Consider the following 20,440-nt stretch of genomic DNA (forward strand, 5'->3'; position numbering starts at 1 on the left):
TGTCAAGCGTATTGTCTATTCCGACTCTCGTTTGTTATAATTTTTCTTAACTGGTGTTTAAAAAAACCTAAGTACAGCTTTGCTTAGCTCGAACCAGGATTGATTAGTACTCAATCATTTTGGGTTCATATTTAAAATTATTCATACATTTAGACATTTCACTGCCGATGAATTATTCGTAAAATTTCAAAATTTCGAAAAACTTGAGATTGCTATTTACTGGATGTGATCACACAAGTATCTGGGATCACAAAAATGTAACTTTCATCAAAATCCGAGCAAAATTGGATTTTTGAAATTGACCATCTTTGTGGTTTCCACATCTTTGAGTCGGTGTGACAGGCGCAAAAGTGGCCATGGCATCAAACCACTTTAGGGTTATCATACCTTCGATTGGGGTACTACATATGCAAAAGGCATCAAGATCTTAGAGCATATAGAGGGTCTCTCCTCCTTAGTTTTACAAAATTTGCTTACGCCAAAAATTAGCCAAGTCTTTTTTACTACAAATTCCTAACCCAAAACGGCCAGTTGGCACTCAAATTATTTTGTGATACTACAAACTAAAATTATTACGATTTGAACAAAATTCGACGAAAAGATTATATGAAATAAATTATTTATTCTTGTTCCAAATTTTTTCACAGTGTTCACAATTGCTGATTCATTATCATTATGTCATCTAAATACTACTACAGAGATTTCATGTTTGTATGAAGCTTGCAAGAACAGTGATCAAAAATAACAATGCAATTTTTTATGCGTGTAAGTCTGTCGAGACATGTGTATCATTATCATCATCATCCACCCACAAGATTGTCCATCGAGATTATATGCACACATTTTAAGAACAGACATCTGCCCCAGTGTTCAACTCCTTCGGTTTGTTTGGGTTGTTTGCCAAAAGCCAATCTGAGAGCCACATGACGGGCTATCAAAAAAAAATAGGAAATTTCATGCCACAATTTATTGTTGTTATAAAAATAAAAATAATTGGTAAAAATTGGGCCAAGTCGATGCCCTGCACTTACATCCTCTGGTCGTTCCCTCACCAATTTGGACAAACCCACGGTTAGAACTGGAAAAAAAGTGGAAAAAGTTAATACCAAATGTATGTAATAAAAGGGATTATTTTTACCTGGATGAACGTTCTGATTCAGGTAAAGGGATGCCAAATTGTCGCCAAAAATTGGTTCCACAATCACTAAAAAAAGACAAAACAAGACATCGATGATAAGCACATATATACATATGCACAAAAAAAATTTGGGTAGCATGTCCACTCATAAAAATATCTAGCATGTGCATTTTCCCACACGCTATTAGCCACTCAGAACTAACTTGCAGACAGCAAAACTAAAATTTGTGACCTTTACTAACTTCTCTTATCGCCATTCCCGTTAAGTGTTTGCATTGTACCGTACACACGCTTTGCAAACTCTTCGGACTAGTTTTACATATGTATATACACACAATTAAATTGTCTCACCCAACAAACTGCGTCTTTTCGAAAACAAATCAATCAATACATTTACCATTTGCATGAAAACAACCAACTTAATAATTGTATACGTGTATGTATCTCTTGTAAAGTATACGCGTAATTTATTCTACATTCGAAACATTGCCTCATTATTGCGAAATCCATAATGCCTAATATTCCATCCAACTCCCTAATAATAATATTGACCAATTCTTCCATCGATCGTTGGCCGTTTAATAAATACTTGTTTTATGTATTCCAACCTTGAAATTATTATATTTCTTTTTCATAACGAACGTATGCACATACTGGTCGTGACACGAATCTGTCTCAAAGTAAATGTCAAGTGGCTCAAAATACGGCAAGGTTTTGATAACAAAGGGAGAAAGCGTTCAATTTATTTAGTATTATTTAAGTACGTACTCGTACTCCTGAGAAAGAGAGCTAGTAGGAGTAGCTTTCATTTTATGGGTCGACGCATCGAATAAGAATTCAATCAATTGTAAAAAGTTTACTTTGTTCATGCAATATATATTGGGGAAAAATCAATAACTTCATCCATCCATCCACGTACATATGTAATTATAAACTTGAAAACAAAATTGCTAAATTCTTAAGCAAGCACACATTATCAGTGCCAATCATACGATATGTACGTATCGATTTGGTAAAAAATATTATGTATGAAATAAAAATACCTTCCGGAAAGAAAAAGTGAAGTTCTCTGAGCGCCTCGGTCTCATTTTCGGATCCATGCAACGCATTGTTGCTGTCGCAGCCCTGTTCCCCGTACTGGTTCCGGAGGCAGTTTGGCTGTGCCGACCTCTCCTTCCAGGTGGATGGTCCGATCATCTCTAACCAGTGGCGGACTGCATTCGGACCGCACAGGATGAGGGCGAGTAACGGTCCGGAACTCAGATTGGTGACAGAACCTCCAAACCACTCCGTTTCGTACATGTCTTGATAGAATGATGCGGCTTGTTCGGGGGTTAGTTGGACGCGTCGGGTCTGAAAAGTTCAGTTGTAGAAAGTACCTTGTTTTGTAAGAGGGTGAAATATTAGCTTAATACAGTACCTGCAAAATAGCAAGACCTTCTCGTCGCAGGACATTGATGATTTCATCCGACTTGTCAATCGCGTCGGGTTTAATGATTCCGAGCGTTTGTTGGATGGGACGCTTGTTATTGTTGTTGTTATTATTCCCTTGATCGGCATCCCCACGAGATTTGATGGTAATATCAGCTCCTTCTCCTTCTTCCTCATTTAGAGTGGCATCGTTCAGCATTTCGTTCGTTATGTCCATTCTGTATAAATAGTTTTAAAAAAATGTAAAAAACAGTGCATGCAAACCAATATGCAGGACGACTCACTTTCCACGCGTGCTTCAATGTCCAGACCTGTCACACTACTGACTGACTTTTTTGATGCGATGATGATGCGAACTGCTCAACGGCTCGACTTTCTCCTTTCTCCGAGTAGTTGGTTGTGGAGTTGAGTAGCTTATGGCAGAATATAATAAATACCTAAAAACTGGAATTTGTGAACCAAATCAGAATTAAGCATATGTATGTACATAAATGAGCAGAAGCAGTACGCTTACTTTACTAGAAATTCTATTCCGTGGGAGAAAGTAGAGTAGCGGAACTCGGTCAAATTCCACAATATAGTAATAAGTAATAAATATGTATTCTTCCTCCCACTATCGATTGGCGGACTGGCTGTCGGATGGCCGGATGGGAATTGACACGGTTTTAATGTGCCTATTTATTTGGATAGAATAACGCCCGTGTGTTCCTTGTCGTTGTGAATGAAATTAGGAGAATAATGAATTGACATGATGAATTTTGTCCCGAATTTGTTTCCATAGAAGAGAAGAAACTTCAAAGAAAGAAGGAGGTGAGGAATCCATCCATCCACCAAATTCAATTACATACATCACATCGTGTAAAATGGATGGATCGAAAGTGCTCTGCTAATGATAATCACAAGTCAAGTGAAAGCAGAGATGATTGATTTACTGAATGAGGTTTATGTATCTGCACCAGTCATAAGGTTCCGTTGAGGTCATGTCATTGTATTTCATACGCGGTGATCACAAATGTCTCGGAGTTTAGTTGTTAGTAGGTTAACAAATCGATCGTCATGTCCATTAGTCGGTTACATTTTGAAGCATCAATATTTAGTTTCATTATGATGCGCCTTCGCCTACACATTTTCGGAAACATTATTGTTGTCCTCAGCTATACAAATACATGTTATTGGACTTGAAAGCAACCTTTCTAATCCGGGCAACTCTACATTTAGTTTGCATAGCAGTGAATTGTGTGAGTAAACAATTTTGAAAAGTCAACTCAGCAACGATTAATGTCACAGTTGACATTACCAAAGTTGCCAGACCGGAACAAATCGACACATCCGCCGCAGCCGCTAAGCAATAAACACTTTACGCAACTATGTACATCAATAATCAGTAGAGTAGTTAATTTTTAATCTGTAATCGCGTGGATGGATTGGCGGCCGTAACCTTGCCTCATTATCTACAAGCTCTACTACACATTTCGAATATGCCAAGGACTCGGGAGATGCAGATACATAAATCAGTTAATTGATCCCAAAATATTATCGCATCCATGCAGTGAGTAAAAGTCAGGCGAGAAATCTCTGTTCTCGCCTGTTAGCAATAAACCCATCCAATTCGGATATAATGGGGATTATCTCTGCAATAAATTTCCTCCTGCCAAACACAAACGCGATACACATAAGATTGTGCAAGATGAATAAAGACAAGTTGGACAGAAAATGGTCTATCCCCAAGAAGACGGTAATACAAATACTACTGGTAGTAAAAGTAGTATGTGGAAAAACAGGCAGGGTGGCTCCTTCATGCACAGATTTCCTACTACTTTTCTAGTCAGTCGAATGTTTTAAAACGGTTTAAAAATAGTCTAGCGAGCACATTCGGCTCGTTTGTAGCAACATCTTCAAAACATTGCATATCCAACTTTTAAAATGCAGTGCAACCATCGCGTCGTCGTCACCACCATCATCATCATCATCGAGATGAGAGTTTGTCTCGTATTGCTATTAACAGATATTACTTCCTTATCTTCCCTACTTTACTGTCTTTAGTAAGTGGGATTCATTGCCCATTTTCTCAATGTTCTATGGTGTTGCCCTTAAGAGAGAGAGGATTTTTTTTTCTCGGGGGGATGTACACATGTTCATGTTCTTGTAAATCTCATGTCCTTTTCCGTACTATGGATGGATGGATGGAGGAGGGTTTACGCAATTTGAGAAAATAAATATCTACATGTGGAAAACTCGCAGCTTTGTGCACTTCCTAAATATAAAAATGATAAGAGAAACAAAGATTAAGTAAGAATAATGTAAACTCTGAGATGATCATCTTTATTTTGCCAAGAAATGAGTGTTTGTCTATCCCTACATACATAGATAATAGCGCACTAATCTATACTCTTAAAGAAGAAGACGGCAAGGACAATTCGATGCAGAAGAACTCTCTTTTTCTTTCTGGGTTACCGGGTATAAGGAAAAAAGATAAGCTTTTAGAAAGACCCGGACCCGGCTTGGCTTGCTTTTTCTCTTACCCGACTCTCAATCAGTCAGATAGGAGACAGTCTGCTCTGGTTTAGTTGTTGTTGGTTTGGCTTATCCTTCAAGTTGAGACCTTATCCTTCCTCTTCCAAGACCACAAGTGACGACGACAACGATTGTACACGAGTCAAGAAAATTATCGAGTAGCAGCAGCAGCAGCAGTACGTACAAAAATCCATCCCCTTTCTTATATAATTAGCCATTGTCTTCCTAAAAATCCTTCGAATTGGGAAAGAACAAACCCGTCTTGGGTTTCGTTCCATTTGGCCCGAATTCTCTAAACCAAGATTAGCTTATTGTTTCCGTCCTCATTTTATTAGTGTTTGTTTGTGGTTGGTAACACCACTAGCATTCATGAATTAGTGAATTAAATAGTGAATGGTGGAAAAAAATTTTACTACTCTTCCATTCAATAGTTTGTAGCAGGAAAGAATTGAAATTGATCTGTCCATTAACGCGTTTTACGTTACATTGAACTACACATATTAATCATCACCTTCTCAAATAAATAAACACAAAGTCAAGTATTTATTAAACAGAGGTGTGGGTGGGTGGTGTTGTAAGAAGGCTGCAGTGTCAGAGTCAAGTTTGGGTAAAAATATATAATAAGCGTCTTTCTTTCCTTTGAGTCTGAACAGAACTTGTGCGTTTTTTGAACAAAATTGCTCTGTTATTAGAAAGAATATCTAAGAGGCTGTGATTAGTGATTAGCCATTCAAATACACATTTACTACCCAAAACAGAAACATGGCTGGTCCACCCTAGCATGTCAATTTGTGATGAGGACGACGATAACGGTGACGAACTCCAGGTACAGTTAAAAGTGTTGTCAATCCAAACTGAGACGAAGAGAAGACCCGTCGGGATTTCTGGGGGAGAAGAAACTGTAGAATTTCCAGTTGTAGAAAACATAATTGAGGACATTGTTGACCCCGTTGTAAAAATGGACACTGTGACGCAGTCGATTGAATCGGTGGAGAAAATCGTCTCCTCGACGGGAGGACCGATCATCACGGAAAATCCGGACGGATCAATTGTTGCGACGTCGTCATCCTCCGTTTCTGAGGTACATTTACAATTTTAATAAGCTCACTTTAATTAGTGCGTGTGTTTCTGTATGTACGTGTCCTTCATATTCATTTATTATTCATCATTAATTATCAGAAATGAGACAGATGGTATTTGTCTTGTTCTCTTGAAAAGAACAAATATTTCTAACCTACACGTTATTCACATATAGGTTTAACCTATTGTATTATTATTAGGGTTGAAATTTGCCCTAAAATAACATAAAATTAGGCCAATTGCCAAGCAAAAAGGGGAGATTTGCATTACTACTAGGTTAGAATTTGCTATATACTATACGAATGCATTAACTAGCCCAGAAAAGTCGGCTGCTTTAAATAGTTTAAAGCATACGAGAAGAAGATGGACGAGGAGATTTACGAATGAATTTTTCACTTCATGCATGCAAATCCAATGCCAATTGAACTAACAAGTATTCAACTGGCAAATAAAATTAGACATTGGGTCGGAAATATGCAAGTATGTCGACCGGATGAAAAGATCATCAAATGTGTAACAGTATTGAATAACGGATGAGGAAAATTCCGGATTTATTTGCCTCCATTTGGTGTTTGGACTATCAAATCAAAGTGATAACAGATTTTCCCATATATTTTTCCGTCACTGTGTAACATGCGCCTAATAACAACAACAAGTCCAAGTCAACCATGCTTTTTCGACATTTAAATAACTGACGGACTCATTTAACGGGTGGTATGTTTTTTTGGCGGATTTATGTACGGCGTGGGTGCAGAAACAGCGATGAGATATCGGCTCCATGTGCGTGAACTAGTTTTGTCATTAGCTACAAACTGGGTGATAAAAATGAAGGACATGCAGAGAGAGAACAAATTTTTCGCAATTTTTGCCAGAAATCTTCTTCCTCCAACAATAAAATTTTAGTAATGAGGACAATAATAATTGCCAAAGTTTTATTAGCACATCTGTAAGTCATGTTTTGCATGAATTTTTCGCGTAAAAATAAAATAAAGATATTGGTGGCCATTTTCCACTCCAAGTAGTGTGAGACCACCAACCATGTCTTACGTGGTGTTGCGATAACCTTGTTGATTATTATTTTTGTGAGCAAATGAATGCCTGCAAAAACAGACCATCTTTTGATTTCTTTTAGCCGACAGACTGCTGCGGGATGATGTCAGATCGGGCATATTTTTGCCATGTATAAAGTAATGTGCATATTTTCACTTTTCATATTTCAGGTCAAAGAGAGTTTCTCCACCTCGACGTCGGGCTCAGTTGCTGCTGAGGTGAAGTCATTGGCGGAGGCATTTCAAGACATTTCAATCGTGTCTACAAATCCTACCTCCACCTCGTCCTCCAACTGTGTCGAGACTTCTTCTTCTTCTGGGGAGGGGGATTGGTCCAGCGGAGTGAAAAGTTTGAATCATTTTCATCCTCATCGTCAAACACGGTCGTGCTGGGTGGGTCTGCGCCACAACAGTCGGTCAGCATTGTGGAGGAAGTGGTGGAACAACAACCGAAACCACCACCACAGGAACAGCAGAAAGTCGTGGAAAATAAGGAGATTCAACAAGAAAATATTAAGAACGCACTGAAAGAGATTATCAGTGAGATTGATAAGGTCGTGGGCTCGTCGGAATCGGAATTTTCGTCGTCGACAAGTCAAAGTAAAACTGTTGTTACATCCCAGTCGACGCAACCACAAATTCAGCAGCAACTACCACCTCAACAGAGCATTTATGAAAATGTGCCCCCATCGCAAGGAGAAAGGAGAGGAAGTGATCGTGGAAATGAGGGAGTTGAAGTCGTCGGAGGGGGTGTGGATTTGGGTCAACAGGAAGATTTGAATTCTGATTTGTATCATCAAGAAAATGGGTTTGGGAATGAAGAGCACTTTCAGCAGGAACAGGTATGTAGGTTCAGAATTGTTGAATTTATAGATATAGATATAGTTTTCGGAAGGATATATTTACATATTTTGCATTTACATATTTATCCCTACATTGCATAAAAATGGTAGAAATATTCATACAACACAAAATTTGCTACCCGCAAATGTAGAGTGAAAGTATCAAAATAGTTGATATTTGATTTTTCGTGTTTAATACACCAAAAAAATTGTTGTTTTTATTAATGCAAAATGATTCTAAACATCAAATGTATTTATGTTGTTTGAAATGTCCGGTGATATGATGATTGTGTTTTCTGTTTGTATTTTTTCTGGATTTTTCACCTTTCACCACCACCATCCATCCATCCATCTCATCCGTTGTTCACACCTTTTGACGATAAAAAACACACTTGCCCTTCACCATATACACTTTTACCTGACTATGGACACCTTAGTCTGAAACGAAACAAGAATCAAAACCAGAACCAGAACCAGAAGTGACATTGGAGGAAAAGGATGAGGAGAAAGTAGACGATTCATGCGAGCAAGACGACGTTGTGGCAGTTGAGGAACCCCAAAAAACTGCAGGTTCAGCAGAGGAACTTTCACCTTGTGCTGTTGACGATGTTCCCGTTGAAGAATCCACCCAATTATTGGAAGGTGAAGTTCATGATCAACCCAAACCAGGCGAAGAATCATTAAGTGAACCCAAATCTGAACCATTTCCACCAGAAGAACAACCTGAAGAAAACCAAATCGTTCTTGAAGAACAGATCGTTTCTAAAGAACAAACCGTTTCTGAAGAACAAACCGTTCCTGAACAACAAATCGCACCTGAGGAACAAACCGTTTCTGAGGAGCAAATAGTTTCTGAAGAACAAATCATTTCTGAGGAACAAACCGTTTCTGAGGTACAAACTTTCCCCGACGAAAAAGACACACCACCAGAAGAGCAACCTTTATCACAACCTTTAAGGGAGAAAGTTACCCCACAACTTTCCCCTGAGGCAAACTCCTTGCCACAACAACCTCTCCAATTCGAACAACAGCCCTTAACTGCACCCTTACTCGTACAACGAATTATTCCAGTGCCATCATGCCCCACTGATCAACCTCAAAATCAGACACTCCCCCACCATTTGATAAGCCATCAGTACACAAAAGATACTACTAAGCGATACTCTCTCCCAACTTGTCATCCCCCCAGAGCACCTCCTCCTCCCCTTCCACCCGTCAACATTTCAACGGAAGCCTTCGTTCATCCCCCACAACCCAATATTTTCGCGTCCTCTGACAGTTCCACCTTGTCCTCCTACTTCCTCAACCGCCCTTCCCAGCAACAAAGTAGTCCGAGACAACGGACCATGTCCACTCCGACCCTTGACATGCATAATCCCCCGTCTTCCTTCTCGACGCATTATTACCCCATCAGCTTCACCGTAAATCCTCCCACGCCTCCCCCGACCACGACAAGAATTGCGCCACACTCTGCCTATAACAATTATAATGCTCACCCCACCACCACCCCCATCACCACGAGTTACTCCCCAATGGTAATGCAGCACATAATCCCATCATTCCCCCAACAATTTTCCCCGTTTTCATCCACGACGACCACGACACAAGAGACGATAGAACACGAATCTGTGATAACTTCATCTTCATCCAATAATAAAACTCATTTCAAGGTAAGTTGATTTTTCCTCCCGAAAATAACGTATGTATTTCTAACAACCAATTATAATTAGGGATGGAAATTTGCATGTCAAATTGTCCCGATAAGATTATTTTTATTGTGGGACCGGTTAATCCTCCTCGTTCATTGTGGATTTGTTGTATTACGAGTGTTTGACTTTTAAAGGATTTCTGCTCTCCTCGAATATGACGAGACTTGGCAAGTCCAGAAGTGATTTACGATTTACCGGAAGAAGGATTTTACACTTGGCTCAACTCCCTCAGTGTTATGTTTCTTTTTTTCAGTTTGAATTTCAACTAAAACTTGTAATCATATAATCCTCCACAGTTAGACAGGCAGACAGATACACACATGTTTCTCACTAAAATATCAGCAAGGACAGAATCCTTTCACTACATCCTTTCACTTTTCCCAGAAATACATACACAGAGTGTGCATTACTTTGAAAAATATTAAATGACAACTTATCACCGAGATGAGATCGTCGTCCTCATTCATGACCAGTGGCCGCGGAAGGGTGGGGACAGAGGGACAATGTCCCCACGGTGGTTCGATGGCCCCATCATCTGTCCATCTTATACAACCCCGTCTCTCCCTCATCCTGCAATGTTAATGTCCCCATAGCTTCCGCGGCCACTGTTCATGACGACGATGATGATAATGTTCACAACTTTTGGTAAAAGGATGTCAACCCTGCCCCCACCACTATTCATCCCATTTCATGGAGTTTCACCTTTTTACGTGTCTCCCCATTTCGCGTAACGCTGCGTTAGACGCAACCAAAACAAATAATTAGAATGAAAAAGTAGCGTTTTTTACGACACCCCAAACTGTTAACTTGATCACATGCAGTTTTTGCTTGGCCATTTTATAATTTAACGCATCACCAGCATCACAAATCGACTCAAGTTAAACAAGCATTTTATCATGGGCTCATTATTATTCTATTTGAAAAATGTTTCGTTGCGTTTCGACCGATTTAGCGAATGTCACTTTATTTGAAGTCGTTCCACTATTTATTTCCGTTTCTTTCTTTTTTGCCCTGGCTGGAGAAGCTTCCTTTTGGTGAGAGACCTATGTAGATCATGTTGTGGTGTGTGTAATGTTTACTTGGTTTTTGCCGTCGTAAATGTCACATTTCAACTTTCAACATCGCATATCTCTCACTCACCCTTTTTGCTTAAAGGACGAGTTAAAGATACGTCGTGAAGTTGTTAATAGGTTGGAGAAGAAGAAGTGGGTAATAGTAATAATATGGAAGGAAAGGATATCAAGTCAAGTGGGAAATGCAGATTTGATGGTAATTTCGGTAATCAGGTTGATTGTAATATCTCAACTTTGTGGTAGTATCACTTATGAAATAAATTTGCACTTTCCTTCCCGACACAATTTGTGCAAATATAAAACATTTAAGCAAGTAATATTGCAATTTTTTCGAAATCATAATAAAATCACGGCTCTAATTAATTCTCATAATTTTCATACGTATTATGACTATCCATACATTCATACGTCGGCACTTTCTCGAACTTTTTCGTCCATTTGGCACCCCTCCATTTTTTGCAGCTTGTACATTTGGCAAGGTATTGGTTTGCATACATAACACGTACATACTTATTCAGCATTTTGCGAAAATGAGAGTGGGAAGAGATGCCGGTCGGTTGTGTGGTGTGGCTCGTGCGAATTTGATTTTGCTAGTCGAAATCTTGAAAGTAGGTCTGGCCTGCTTCGCCTCTCTCTCTTTGAGGATCAGCAGAATGTTAAGAAACGGTGCAGCTTGATGATGAGAATGCAATGAATAGAAGGAATTTTTCCAGCTAGCTCTTCTCTATCCTCATCAAGAGACGGGCTCTTTTCTCTCTGAAAATCTCGCAAAGTTAAATTCCTCCTACATTTTTATACTTTTCGAACACAAGGTTTCTCTCTTTCTCGAAACAAGGTTTCTCTCTTTCTCGAAACAAGGTTTCATTATTATTTGTGAAAAGATTCAAATTAAGTTTCCAATTTTACGTTTTCAAAATTGTGTCACTTTTCTCTTCTCGTAAACTTTTTTTTTCTTTATATAAATAATCGTGCTTAATCAAATCGAGTACATGTCTCATTAGATTTTTAGTTTTCGTTCGTTCGTTCTCCGTCCATGAACTCGGTCCCTGGTGAATGAGTGACTTATTATTTTTTACCGTTATTTCCGAATCCGACAAAAAAACTGGTTAGATTGTGGTTAGTGTTTGTTTGTGGTGGTAAATCTTATCGTGGGTGGGATGAGTTCGGGGCGTGTAATCACCCGAGCCGGGTTAAAACCATCGGACCGTTTTGATCCCAGGAAGCGAGAGTTGTTAACGAATCTCTCGTATAAAATACTTCATTTGGTTTGTATTTTTATAAATACCTGAAAAAAATTTCTGAAAATTTAATTAATCGAAATTATTATTTATCTATTTTGTGGTTAAAAAGGACACCATAATTTTGAACCAGCGACGAAACATTTTTCCTCCCTTCAGCTGGCGGTCCATGTATCTGCGTTCCGCATTAAAAGTCAAAACGAAAGTCGAGATCAAACTATAAGATAACAAACAATCTTTCGCAACTAAAAAACCCACGCTCTTGAAACCTCTGCCAAGCTTTGCGTATGGGCAAGCCAGACTTGAATCCGATAAGTCTGTTCTGTCGGTTATGCAAAAATCTTTCCCTTCGTCGTCAGCATCCTTGTCGTTGTCGTGCATATTGTCATTTTTCATTTATCTTCTTTTCCGTACAAAGCTCATTTTGTTGGAAAACCGAGACAAAAGGGGCACGACATTAAGAAACAATGAGGGAAACTGACTGACTACTTGACAGGCTGAACACTTTTTATCTTTCAGACTTGTATCAAAAAACGAAGGAAAAAAATAACAACTAATGACTCCAAAGACCGCATTTTGTTTCATAAGTGCATGCATACCGTCGACAAACAAGGCGCTGAAAACAAGTCGTACATGATATTTGTAGTTTAATTTATGTCAGAAAAGTAAAAGTTCACCTTTTTCGGATCAATATGACCAATAGAAACCTTTACAGATTTTCTGGTCAGATTACGAAGAAAGTTTTTATGATATTCACATAATCAGTAATTTCTGCGTTTAGCCCAATTTCTCATCAATCACTGCTCAAGTGAGTGGCTGCATTTTGATTAAATATTGATAAGAGGGCGCAAAAAATCGGCCCTGTGCCAACTACCACCCGTTGCGCCAACGTTACTAAAGAAGAGAAGTTCATCCGGGTTCATGAAATCAACCCGGGACGGGAAGTTATAGATACAAAAGCTTACCTAAATAAAATAGTGCTTAAGCTTTTCCCTATAACTACATCAATCTCTCTTTACCTTAACATTATTATTAGACTGGGGCATAGACGATGCATTAACGCCAGACACATATGCACAGCTCGGGTATCGTATAACTGCATATTTGAAAATTCCACAATGAAAAAATTGCTTGGGAGCATATCTCGCAAAAATCGTCCCGTTCCCCGTAAGTGAGAACATTTGTCACAGGTTGTATAACGGTTTGTGCAACCATTTCGTGAATATTTTCGGGTAAAAATTTCGAAAAATTCAAGCTGGAAAATTTCAAATATCAAGTCTCGCCTTGATACAATCGGCATTTAATAAGACGCCAAAACCTAGCGCGTTGACAGATTCGGTGTGTAACTGAGGGCAATTAATTCATCGCTTTCCTCCATCTTAACGAGGCAGTTGTACTAACATGATAAGTGGTGCTTACTTATCATCATCATTGTCAAAAGGGTTAATCTTGGCTTCATGTTTAGAATTTATTTTGGCTTAAGACGCCTTCTTCTCAAGTCTGGCTAGAGGTGGGTTGGATGCAGCTTTCTTCTATTCTCTCGCTGGAAAGGAGAGACTACGGCAGAAAATTTTGTTTTGTCAATTGTGCACGATTTTGCCTAAAAGTTTGTACCTTTTCCAGACGACACAGGACACACCACACATGTAACAATACCACATAAAATCCCCCCATTTCTAAAGGTAAAAACTTGTGAAAACTAGAGCCAAAAAAGTGCATCTGGTCCCACTTTAGAAAACTTTTTAGCCGCACACAAACTAATAGAAAAATTCCTCCAGTCCTATTAATCACTTTTATAATCAACACGACTTGACGCAACGGCACAATGTCTTTTTCCAAGTGAAACAGTTAACGTACTTATAAATATATTTTACCGAACGATCCAATGTACATGGAAAAATGTGCATACATACTTTCCTCCACGAGAGAACAAACAAGTTCATTACATAAATAAGACACGAGACAAAAGTCTGCATTATTATGCTCTTTCTCCGAGGTCTGGTCGCGTAATTGGCTCAATTTTAAATACTTCATGTGGTGAATCGGGCTAATTTGTCGCATGGAATTTATTTACTCGGGCGAATACCGGAAGAAGAAATATTTTCAAGTCAAGCTTAGCTCATAGTCATTCATTTTCGTGACATGAAAAGTGTAAAATCTTATCATTTGATTTTCTTTAATTCTGGAATTAGTGAAGAAAAATATTCTAATGAAAATTTACTCTGTTTCGGATAAATAATAGGAGGAAAAAGTCGAGGAGCCGAGACCGGTCGATCTTCACAAACTCTTCACCCCTGCCCCTGATGCGGATGACTTGCTGATTTCGAAAAGAGGTAGATATTCAACCCGAAATATATATTTATCATCCAACTAATCTCCAGTCTTGCTTGAGTAATTAATAATAATACATGTAATAAATACATACATAATTAATTAAGTAATTACATAATTAAGATCGACCGGCTTGTATTTACTAACTGTACATTTCACACATATCTGTATAATTAATTAATTATAGTCTATTTATTTATGCCCAAGATGCGTTAACACTTTGGCCAATTTTACATTCGCAAAAAAAAATATTATGTGCAAAAATACTGTAATGTATGTAGAACTTTAAACACATTGACACACACTCTTTCTCTATCGCATACTGAAAAAATTCTGCTTTCTCTATATGAATCATTAACACCCCCGATCGATGTTTGCGTACAAAATCAGATAGCTAATTGGATGAATTTATCTTGTTATGGCATGGAGATCCTGGAAAAATGTTCGGCTCGTCCAGCTTCTACTCGGAAATTCATCCCACCGTCGAGGAACAGGTCGCGCTGGCCAGAAAAATCTCAAACTCGTTGTCCGACTCCCACAACAAGCTCTCCAAAGGACAGTCCATGTATGTTAAGAGAAAGAAGAAATCCGTGAAATGGGTGCACGAAGGTAAAAACGATAAAATGTATAGATAAAAAAAGTATCAAGATAATCTCCAGAAAAAATCTATGTATCTAAATACCCTCCAAAATCTCATACAATTAATGTACCGTATTCTCTTATTAATTGTCTCCGACACGACTGACATTCGGTCACGGTATGCACAACACAAAACAACAAAACCAAACCACGTTCATGTCATTTCTAAATCTGATCTTGCAAATAAGCCCCCAATTTTTTTCCGGTGGCAAACCATGTTTACACAATTTAACAAAAATCCCCATCATATTTTACCACGCAGATAATCCTAGTCGCATCAAATGTTATTATTCAAGGTTTTAAAAAAATCTGGTGCGTACATTATATCCATTTCCTCGTCACAAAAAGTCAGCAGTATGCACCCACCGGCGTGTCTTTATGCAAGGTGCATCTTCTAATACATATTCACCTCTAACTCATGTACGAAAAACCAACGACATCCGAAACCTGCTTCCTTCCGAATCGACTTGTTTGTTGGTGGCTGGAAAAGATAAAAATACCCGGATGTCTGCTGTCTTATAGAAATCTCCTCGATGCATTGATGCTGTTCTCCGTTTGACTTCTGTTTTGACTTTGCTTTTACAACTACGGATACTACGAGGAGGTGGAGATTATGTAAGGAAAAAAAAGTAAAGCGCGATACAACCAGATGATGATACCGACAAGAACGACGACAAGACGACGAGGATACCCAAGTCAACCGGTTTAATAGATAACAAGATAGATTTTGACTAGATAGAATTTGAAGTTTACGGAAAGAGACATTCAGACAAGAGTCCATTCACTCATTCGAATAAGAACACTGTACCATACACTCAATAAGCCATCCGTCCGTACTTTGCTTGGGTGGGGGACTGAATAATATTGTTTAAAAGTTCAGACTTTTTCTAAAGAATTTGCAGACGGGAGAATTTCTTTTATTTGAAGAGTAGATTGACTTGACTGACTTTACTAACAAACAGAAGAAGTCTTTTGACTTTTTGCAGTCATTCTTATCAGCATTATCAGGAAAGAAGTTGTGCTGTCGGTCTGTAGGCGTTTCATACTTTCTCATAATTTTGAAATGTAAACGACCTTATTAACCAGCAGTGTAAATCATATTTAATTATGGCAGATTAAAAGTGAGATTAGAGAAAGTGCGAGATTTTTATATTGAGCAGAGTACATAAGAGAAAGCGAAATGTCGATACGAATCGGGTGGGTTCCAAGTGTGGGGCCCGTACCTCCGAGAGCGTCACCTGCCCGAAATTTGAGCCCGTGCCCCCCTTCGAGACCAATTTATGTACAGACAGGTACTACCAACAACACCAAAAACCCTCCAATCCCTGCATCATACTTGTAAAAATATCCAATAATGTGATCAACAAGATTGGCCAAAGTGTTAACAATCCCTTAATAATTGTGCATACACGGAATTATGTATATACATATGGTGACTTTAAAGAGTGTGATTTTAATTCGATTCTCCCAATTTCAGGACCTGACGGGACATTCAGCGGTGGTCAGGAAGAGTCCTCGGTGGAGAAGAGTGATGACAGAATTCCGTACGGTTCGGAGGTAAATATTATTTTTTGTATGCTACATTAACAGATTTACGTCATCAAGATGTACATTTGCACGATGACGTAGGAACCCAAACCGCTTCTTAAACTGGTGATGAATCCTCGAGGACATGTCCAGGACTGGAATCAACTAAAGCAAACTGGGTTTTATTCAGAGCCATCGGCCCTGTCGCCCGAGGTGTGTAATTATACGCAGGACATTGTTAAGGATTTACATTCTCCTTCTGGAAAAGGTGCGTTTTTCAGGAAATAATTTTAGCTCTTGAAATTATCGTGAATTTTCATAAAATTTTATGTCGATTTATGTAGGTGCACAATTATTCGCCAAGTAAGTAAATAAGGTTTGACTATTTGCACAGTTATTTTCTCCTTTTTAAAAAACAACTTAATTACTCAAAGGAGGAGGAAGAAGTCTGAAAATTGGGTAGTTGACGAGACAAATGTTCGTCGAACAAATTCTAACGAATTTAGTACCGGACCTTCGTTCAGCCCGTCATACCCGCGTCCCAGTAATCAACCCAAGGGTGGTACCAATGTTCCTCCTCACTCATTCATTGACAGAACTAGGGTGGAACATGTCCAGAAACTTAATGAAATTCAGGTACGTAACATAATTTGTACCCGTTGTGACCAATGCGTATATGCGCGTCTTACCATTTCAGGAGAGAGTTCTTAGCAATCAAACCAAGGTGATGTTGGTGAAGTCTCCTTGGGAAGCGGCTTTAGAGACTGGTTAGTAAATAGATATGATAATTTATTAATAATTTATTGCTAACATCTCTTATGTACTACCACTTCCAGGTTCTGTGGACACTGCTTTCCTCGAGATGCGACCCGCGGTTTCCCCAGTTGTCGAAACCGTCGTGGCTGCAGCAGAGAGAAAGCTGGCACAAACCACAATGTAATATGATTATCCATTCCATTTATTTAATGAATCTCATTTATTCTTATGCAAATTCCATTCAGATTTGAGCCAGCATCATATTCGCCACTCCCACCGATTTCGGGGCAAGGAATGTGCCTAACTGGACCTCAACAGCCCATTAGGACGTGCCCCATCACAGGCGCCGCAGATCCGTATAAATTCCCCGTGCCTAAACCTTGGGGCCGAGAAGCACCCTCGCGTAAGTCGTGTCGTAAAAATTGTATTCATTTTAATAACACACTTAAATATTACGCACTTCAGTATTCTCTCCTTTTTTATGAAGCTAATAACACACGAAACATTTCTCACTTAAAATTATTCAACAAAATTTGCTACTTACATTTATACCATTTTTTACACATTTCTTAACTGCGTACGCTATGCAATGTTAAACAACTACATGCCATAAAAATAATACATATTCATATAAAAACGGCTTATTACACCATAATAAAGTGAGCTTTCTCCATTTCTCCATCTACAGTCTCAGCCTCCTCATTCGCTAGTAGTGCTACTAACCAACAGCTATTAATGCAAACCACCCAGAACTCCCAAAGTCAGCAAATGTTTCAACAAGAACAATTTGGACAGCAGCAGCAGCAGCAGCAAGATGAGCAACAATTCCCGTCCCACATGCCCCCCAAAGTTGCCCAACCCCCACTCAACTTTCGTTCTGTGGAAGAACTCACACGGTCCAGCTCTCAAACCCAGGTCCAACAACAACAACAGCAAAAACAGCAAAGCTACACCGCTCAACAACAAAAAATGCATCAGCAACTTCAACAACAGAGATCCGTCTCAGCTGCAGCGCCAATGTCGCCCAAACCAATTTTGAAACAAGCACCGGAAGTTCCGCCGAAGAAAAGTGTCCATTTTGTTGAATCATCAAGTGCTGCTGCTGCGTCGTTAGCCGAGTTACAGCAACAAGGTGCCGTCAATGTGGTCATAGTCCCTTCAACGTTTGAGGAGAAAGTGAGGTTTTTCGAGTCCTGGGAAGAACAATTGCTATCACAGCAGAGCCAGATCAGTCTGCGACCAATTTATATTCAGGACCCGAACAATCTTCAAGGTCAGGAGGGACAGGGACATTTATATTACGAAGCGATCGTCTCTCCCCCAGCCACAATTGATGCTTCTTCTGCTGCGTACAGTGAAAGTAATCAATCTGAAGGCTAGTTTATATACATATTTTCGTATTTTGTGTTCTTTATGTAATTAACAAGTTTTTTTGTGTTTCTAATTTCTTTTAATAAAATTTGCTTAAATTTAAATACCACATTGTCCCCTGTCCTCTTTTTTCACATAATTTTAAGTAATCCTCAAATATTTGATGTCTTTCATTACTATTACAGAATACTTGGCTCAGCAGCAGAGATTGGCATATGAACAGCAAATGCAGCAGCAACAATTGCAACAACAAGCTTATCAGCAACAATTAGCTCAACAACAGGCCTACCAATTGGAACAAGAGCAGGCTTATCAACGACAACTAGCGGAACAACAACAATTAGCTCAGCAACAGCAACAAATGGCTCTGCACACCAACTTGTCCGGAAATGTATTGGGAGGACAAGATTTCGGAAATTATAACACGGCACCGAGGGGGTTCGGTCGAGGAACGCCAGTCTATCATCCAGTCATGTTTTATAAAATCTCATAAATTATGAAAAAAAACATATTTATTAATTTTAGCGTAAGAAAAAAACTAGGATAACCTTCTCCTCTATCTACAATAAGCATAATATTACAATTAATTTGTCCCAAATCTCCTGATATCTTGTTATTTGTAATTCAACTCTACAGAATAACTTAAAAAACTCTGCTACTGAATACCTTAGCATATCAAGCTCAAAAAAGTTGTTACGAATACGTCTCACGAATTCGTCAACTTTGAATTAATTGGCATTTAAAAAATGATATTTAACTAAATACGTATGCATCTTGTGGTTTCCATAATTTAAATATTTAATTATACGTATGTACATACTACCATCAACCGTCGTTGTACTTTCCTCAACCACCAGAAATATTACACAACCAACTGCCATAAATTTACTTTTATTAACCATTTAAGATTTATGAAATAGTAAATATAATCCTGATCAATTCGTAGAATTTTAGAAAAAGTCAGACAAAACGTACCTTCTTTAATATTCTGTATGTATTTAGAACCCAGGAACCAGAGATGAAATATTATGCAATCATTAGTTAGTGGATCTTTACTTGATTTGATTGTGTCCAGTTTTCGATTTCATGAAAACAGTTCAACAATTCAAATTACTCAATCCACAACCAAATATGCGTTAGTTTTAGGGAAATATTAAATTGGGTTTTAAATATTTCTCTCCCTAACTAAAAATTATCTATTTAATTACAATTAATTGCCTTCTCACAAAGAAAAAAATATTCAATAATATATAATTGGTTAAATAATAATAATATGTACGTATGAATCTAGTCTTTAAGCAGAAAATGAGTTTGTTTGGGAAAACGTCATCAAAACTAATGTAAGTTATCATGTGAATACAACAATATACATATTTAAAGTCCTTAATTATGTAAGCCCGTATTGGATTTATAGAGATAAATAAATAATAAATTGCCAACGTATGTATTTAAGATTAATTCATTCTCAGATCATATTTTCCAAGATTTTGCTACATACTTTTATTTTTATCACTTTTGCATAAATCCGTAAATCGTCAAAATAAGAAATACAATCCAGCCACAAATACTCCCGTAAATGTGCTCGACACGAGTGGATATCCACAACCACTTACAGCCGATGACACCGAAGTGATGAAAACCATTAAAAATTGCACCTGTGATAAATTAAGGTCATGATTACTCACATAAAAACACTTATCATAAGTGCATATTTTTCATCACACATTATTAATCCTGGAGAT

The 20,440-nt window shown here is 38.3% G+C and overlaps 2 protein-coding genes across 2 annotated transcripts; one reads left to right on the forward strand and one right to left on the reverse strand.

The window, feature by feature from the left end:
• Positions 1–536: 536 nt before the first annotated feature.
• On the reverse strand, positions 537–3,230 carry LOC110842704 (nucleoside diphosphate kinase homolog 5). Its single transcript, XM_022088490.2, has 7 exons — positions 3,084–3,230; positions 2,854–3,013; positions 2,559–2,787; positions 2,182–2,491; positions 1,139–1,204; positions 1,032–1,078; positions 537–931 (listed from the first exon to the last, which is right to left on the reverse strand). Exons 3-7 carry the CDS (start codon positions 2,784–2,786, stop codon positions 845–847), a joined length of 738 nt encoding a protein of 245 aa, XP_021944182.1. The 5' UTR covers position 2,787; positions 2,854–3,013; positions 3,084–3,230; the 3' UTR covers positions 537–844.
• Positions 3,231–5,864: 2,634 nt separating this feature from the next.
• On the forward strand, positions 5,865–20,153 carry LOC110842707. Its single transcript, XM_035848793.1, has 15 exons — positions 5,865–6,164; positions 6,622–6,643; positions 7,432–8,054; positions 8,492–9,724; positions 14,317–14,407; positions 14,835–15,014; positions 16,522–16,601; positions 16,674–16,839; positions 16,916–16,934; positions 17,006–17,207; positions 17,269–17,338; positions 17,408–17,507; positions 17,573–17,730; positions 18,016–18,687; positions 18,884–20,153. The coding sequence occupies exons 1-15, from the start codon at positions 5,865–5,867 to the stop codon at positions 19,189–19,191; spliced, it is 4,224 nt and encodes a 1,407-aa protein (XP_035704686.1). The 3' UTR covers positions 19,192–20,153.
• Positions 20,154–20,440: the final 287 nt, after the last annotated feature.

The sequence above is a fragment of the Folsomia candida genome, unplaced genomic scaffold (genome assembly GCF_002217175.1).
Source record: "Folsomia candida strain VU population unplaced genomic scaffold, ASM221717v1 Fcan01_Sc002, whole genome shotgun sequence".
In the NCBI taxonomy this organism is placed as follows: domain Eukaryota; kingdom Metazoa; phylum Arthropoda; class Collembola; order Entomobryomorpha; family Isotomidae; genus Folsomia; species Folsomia candida.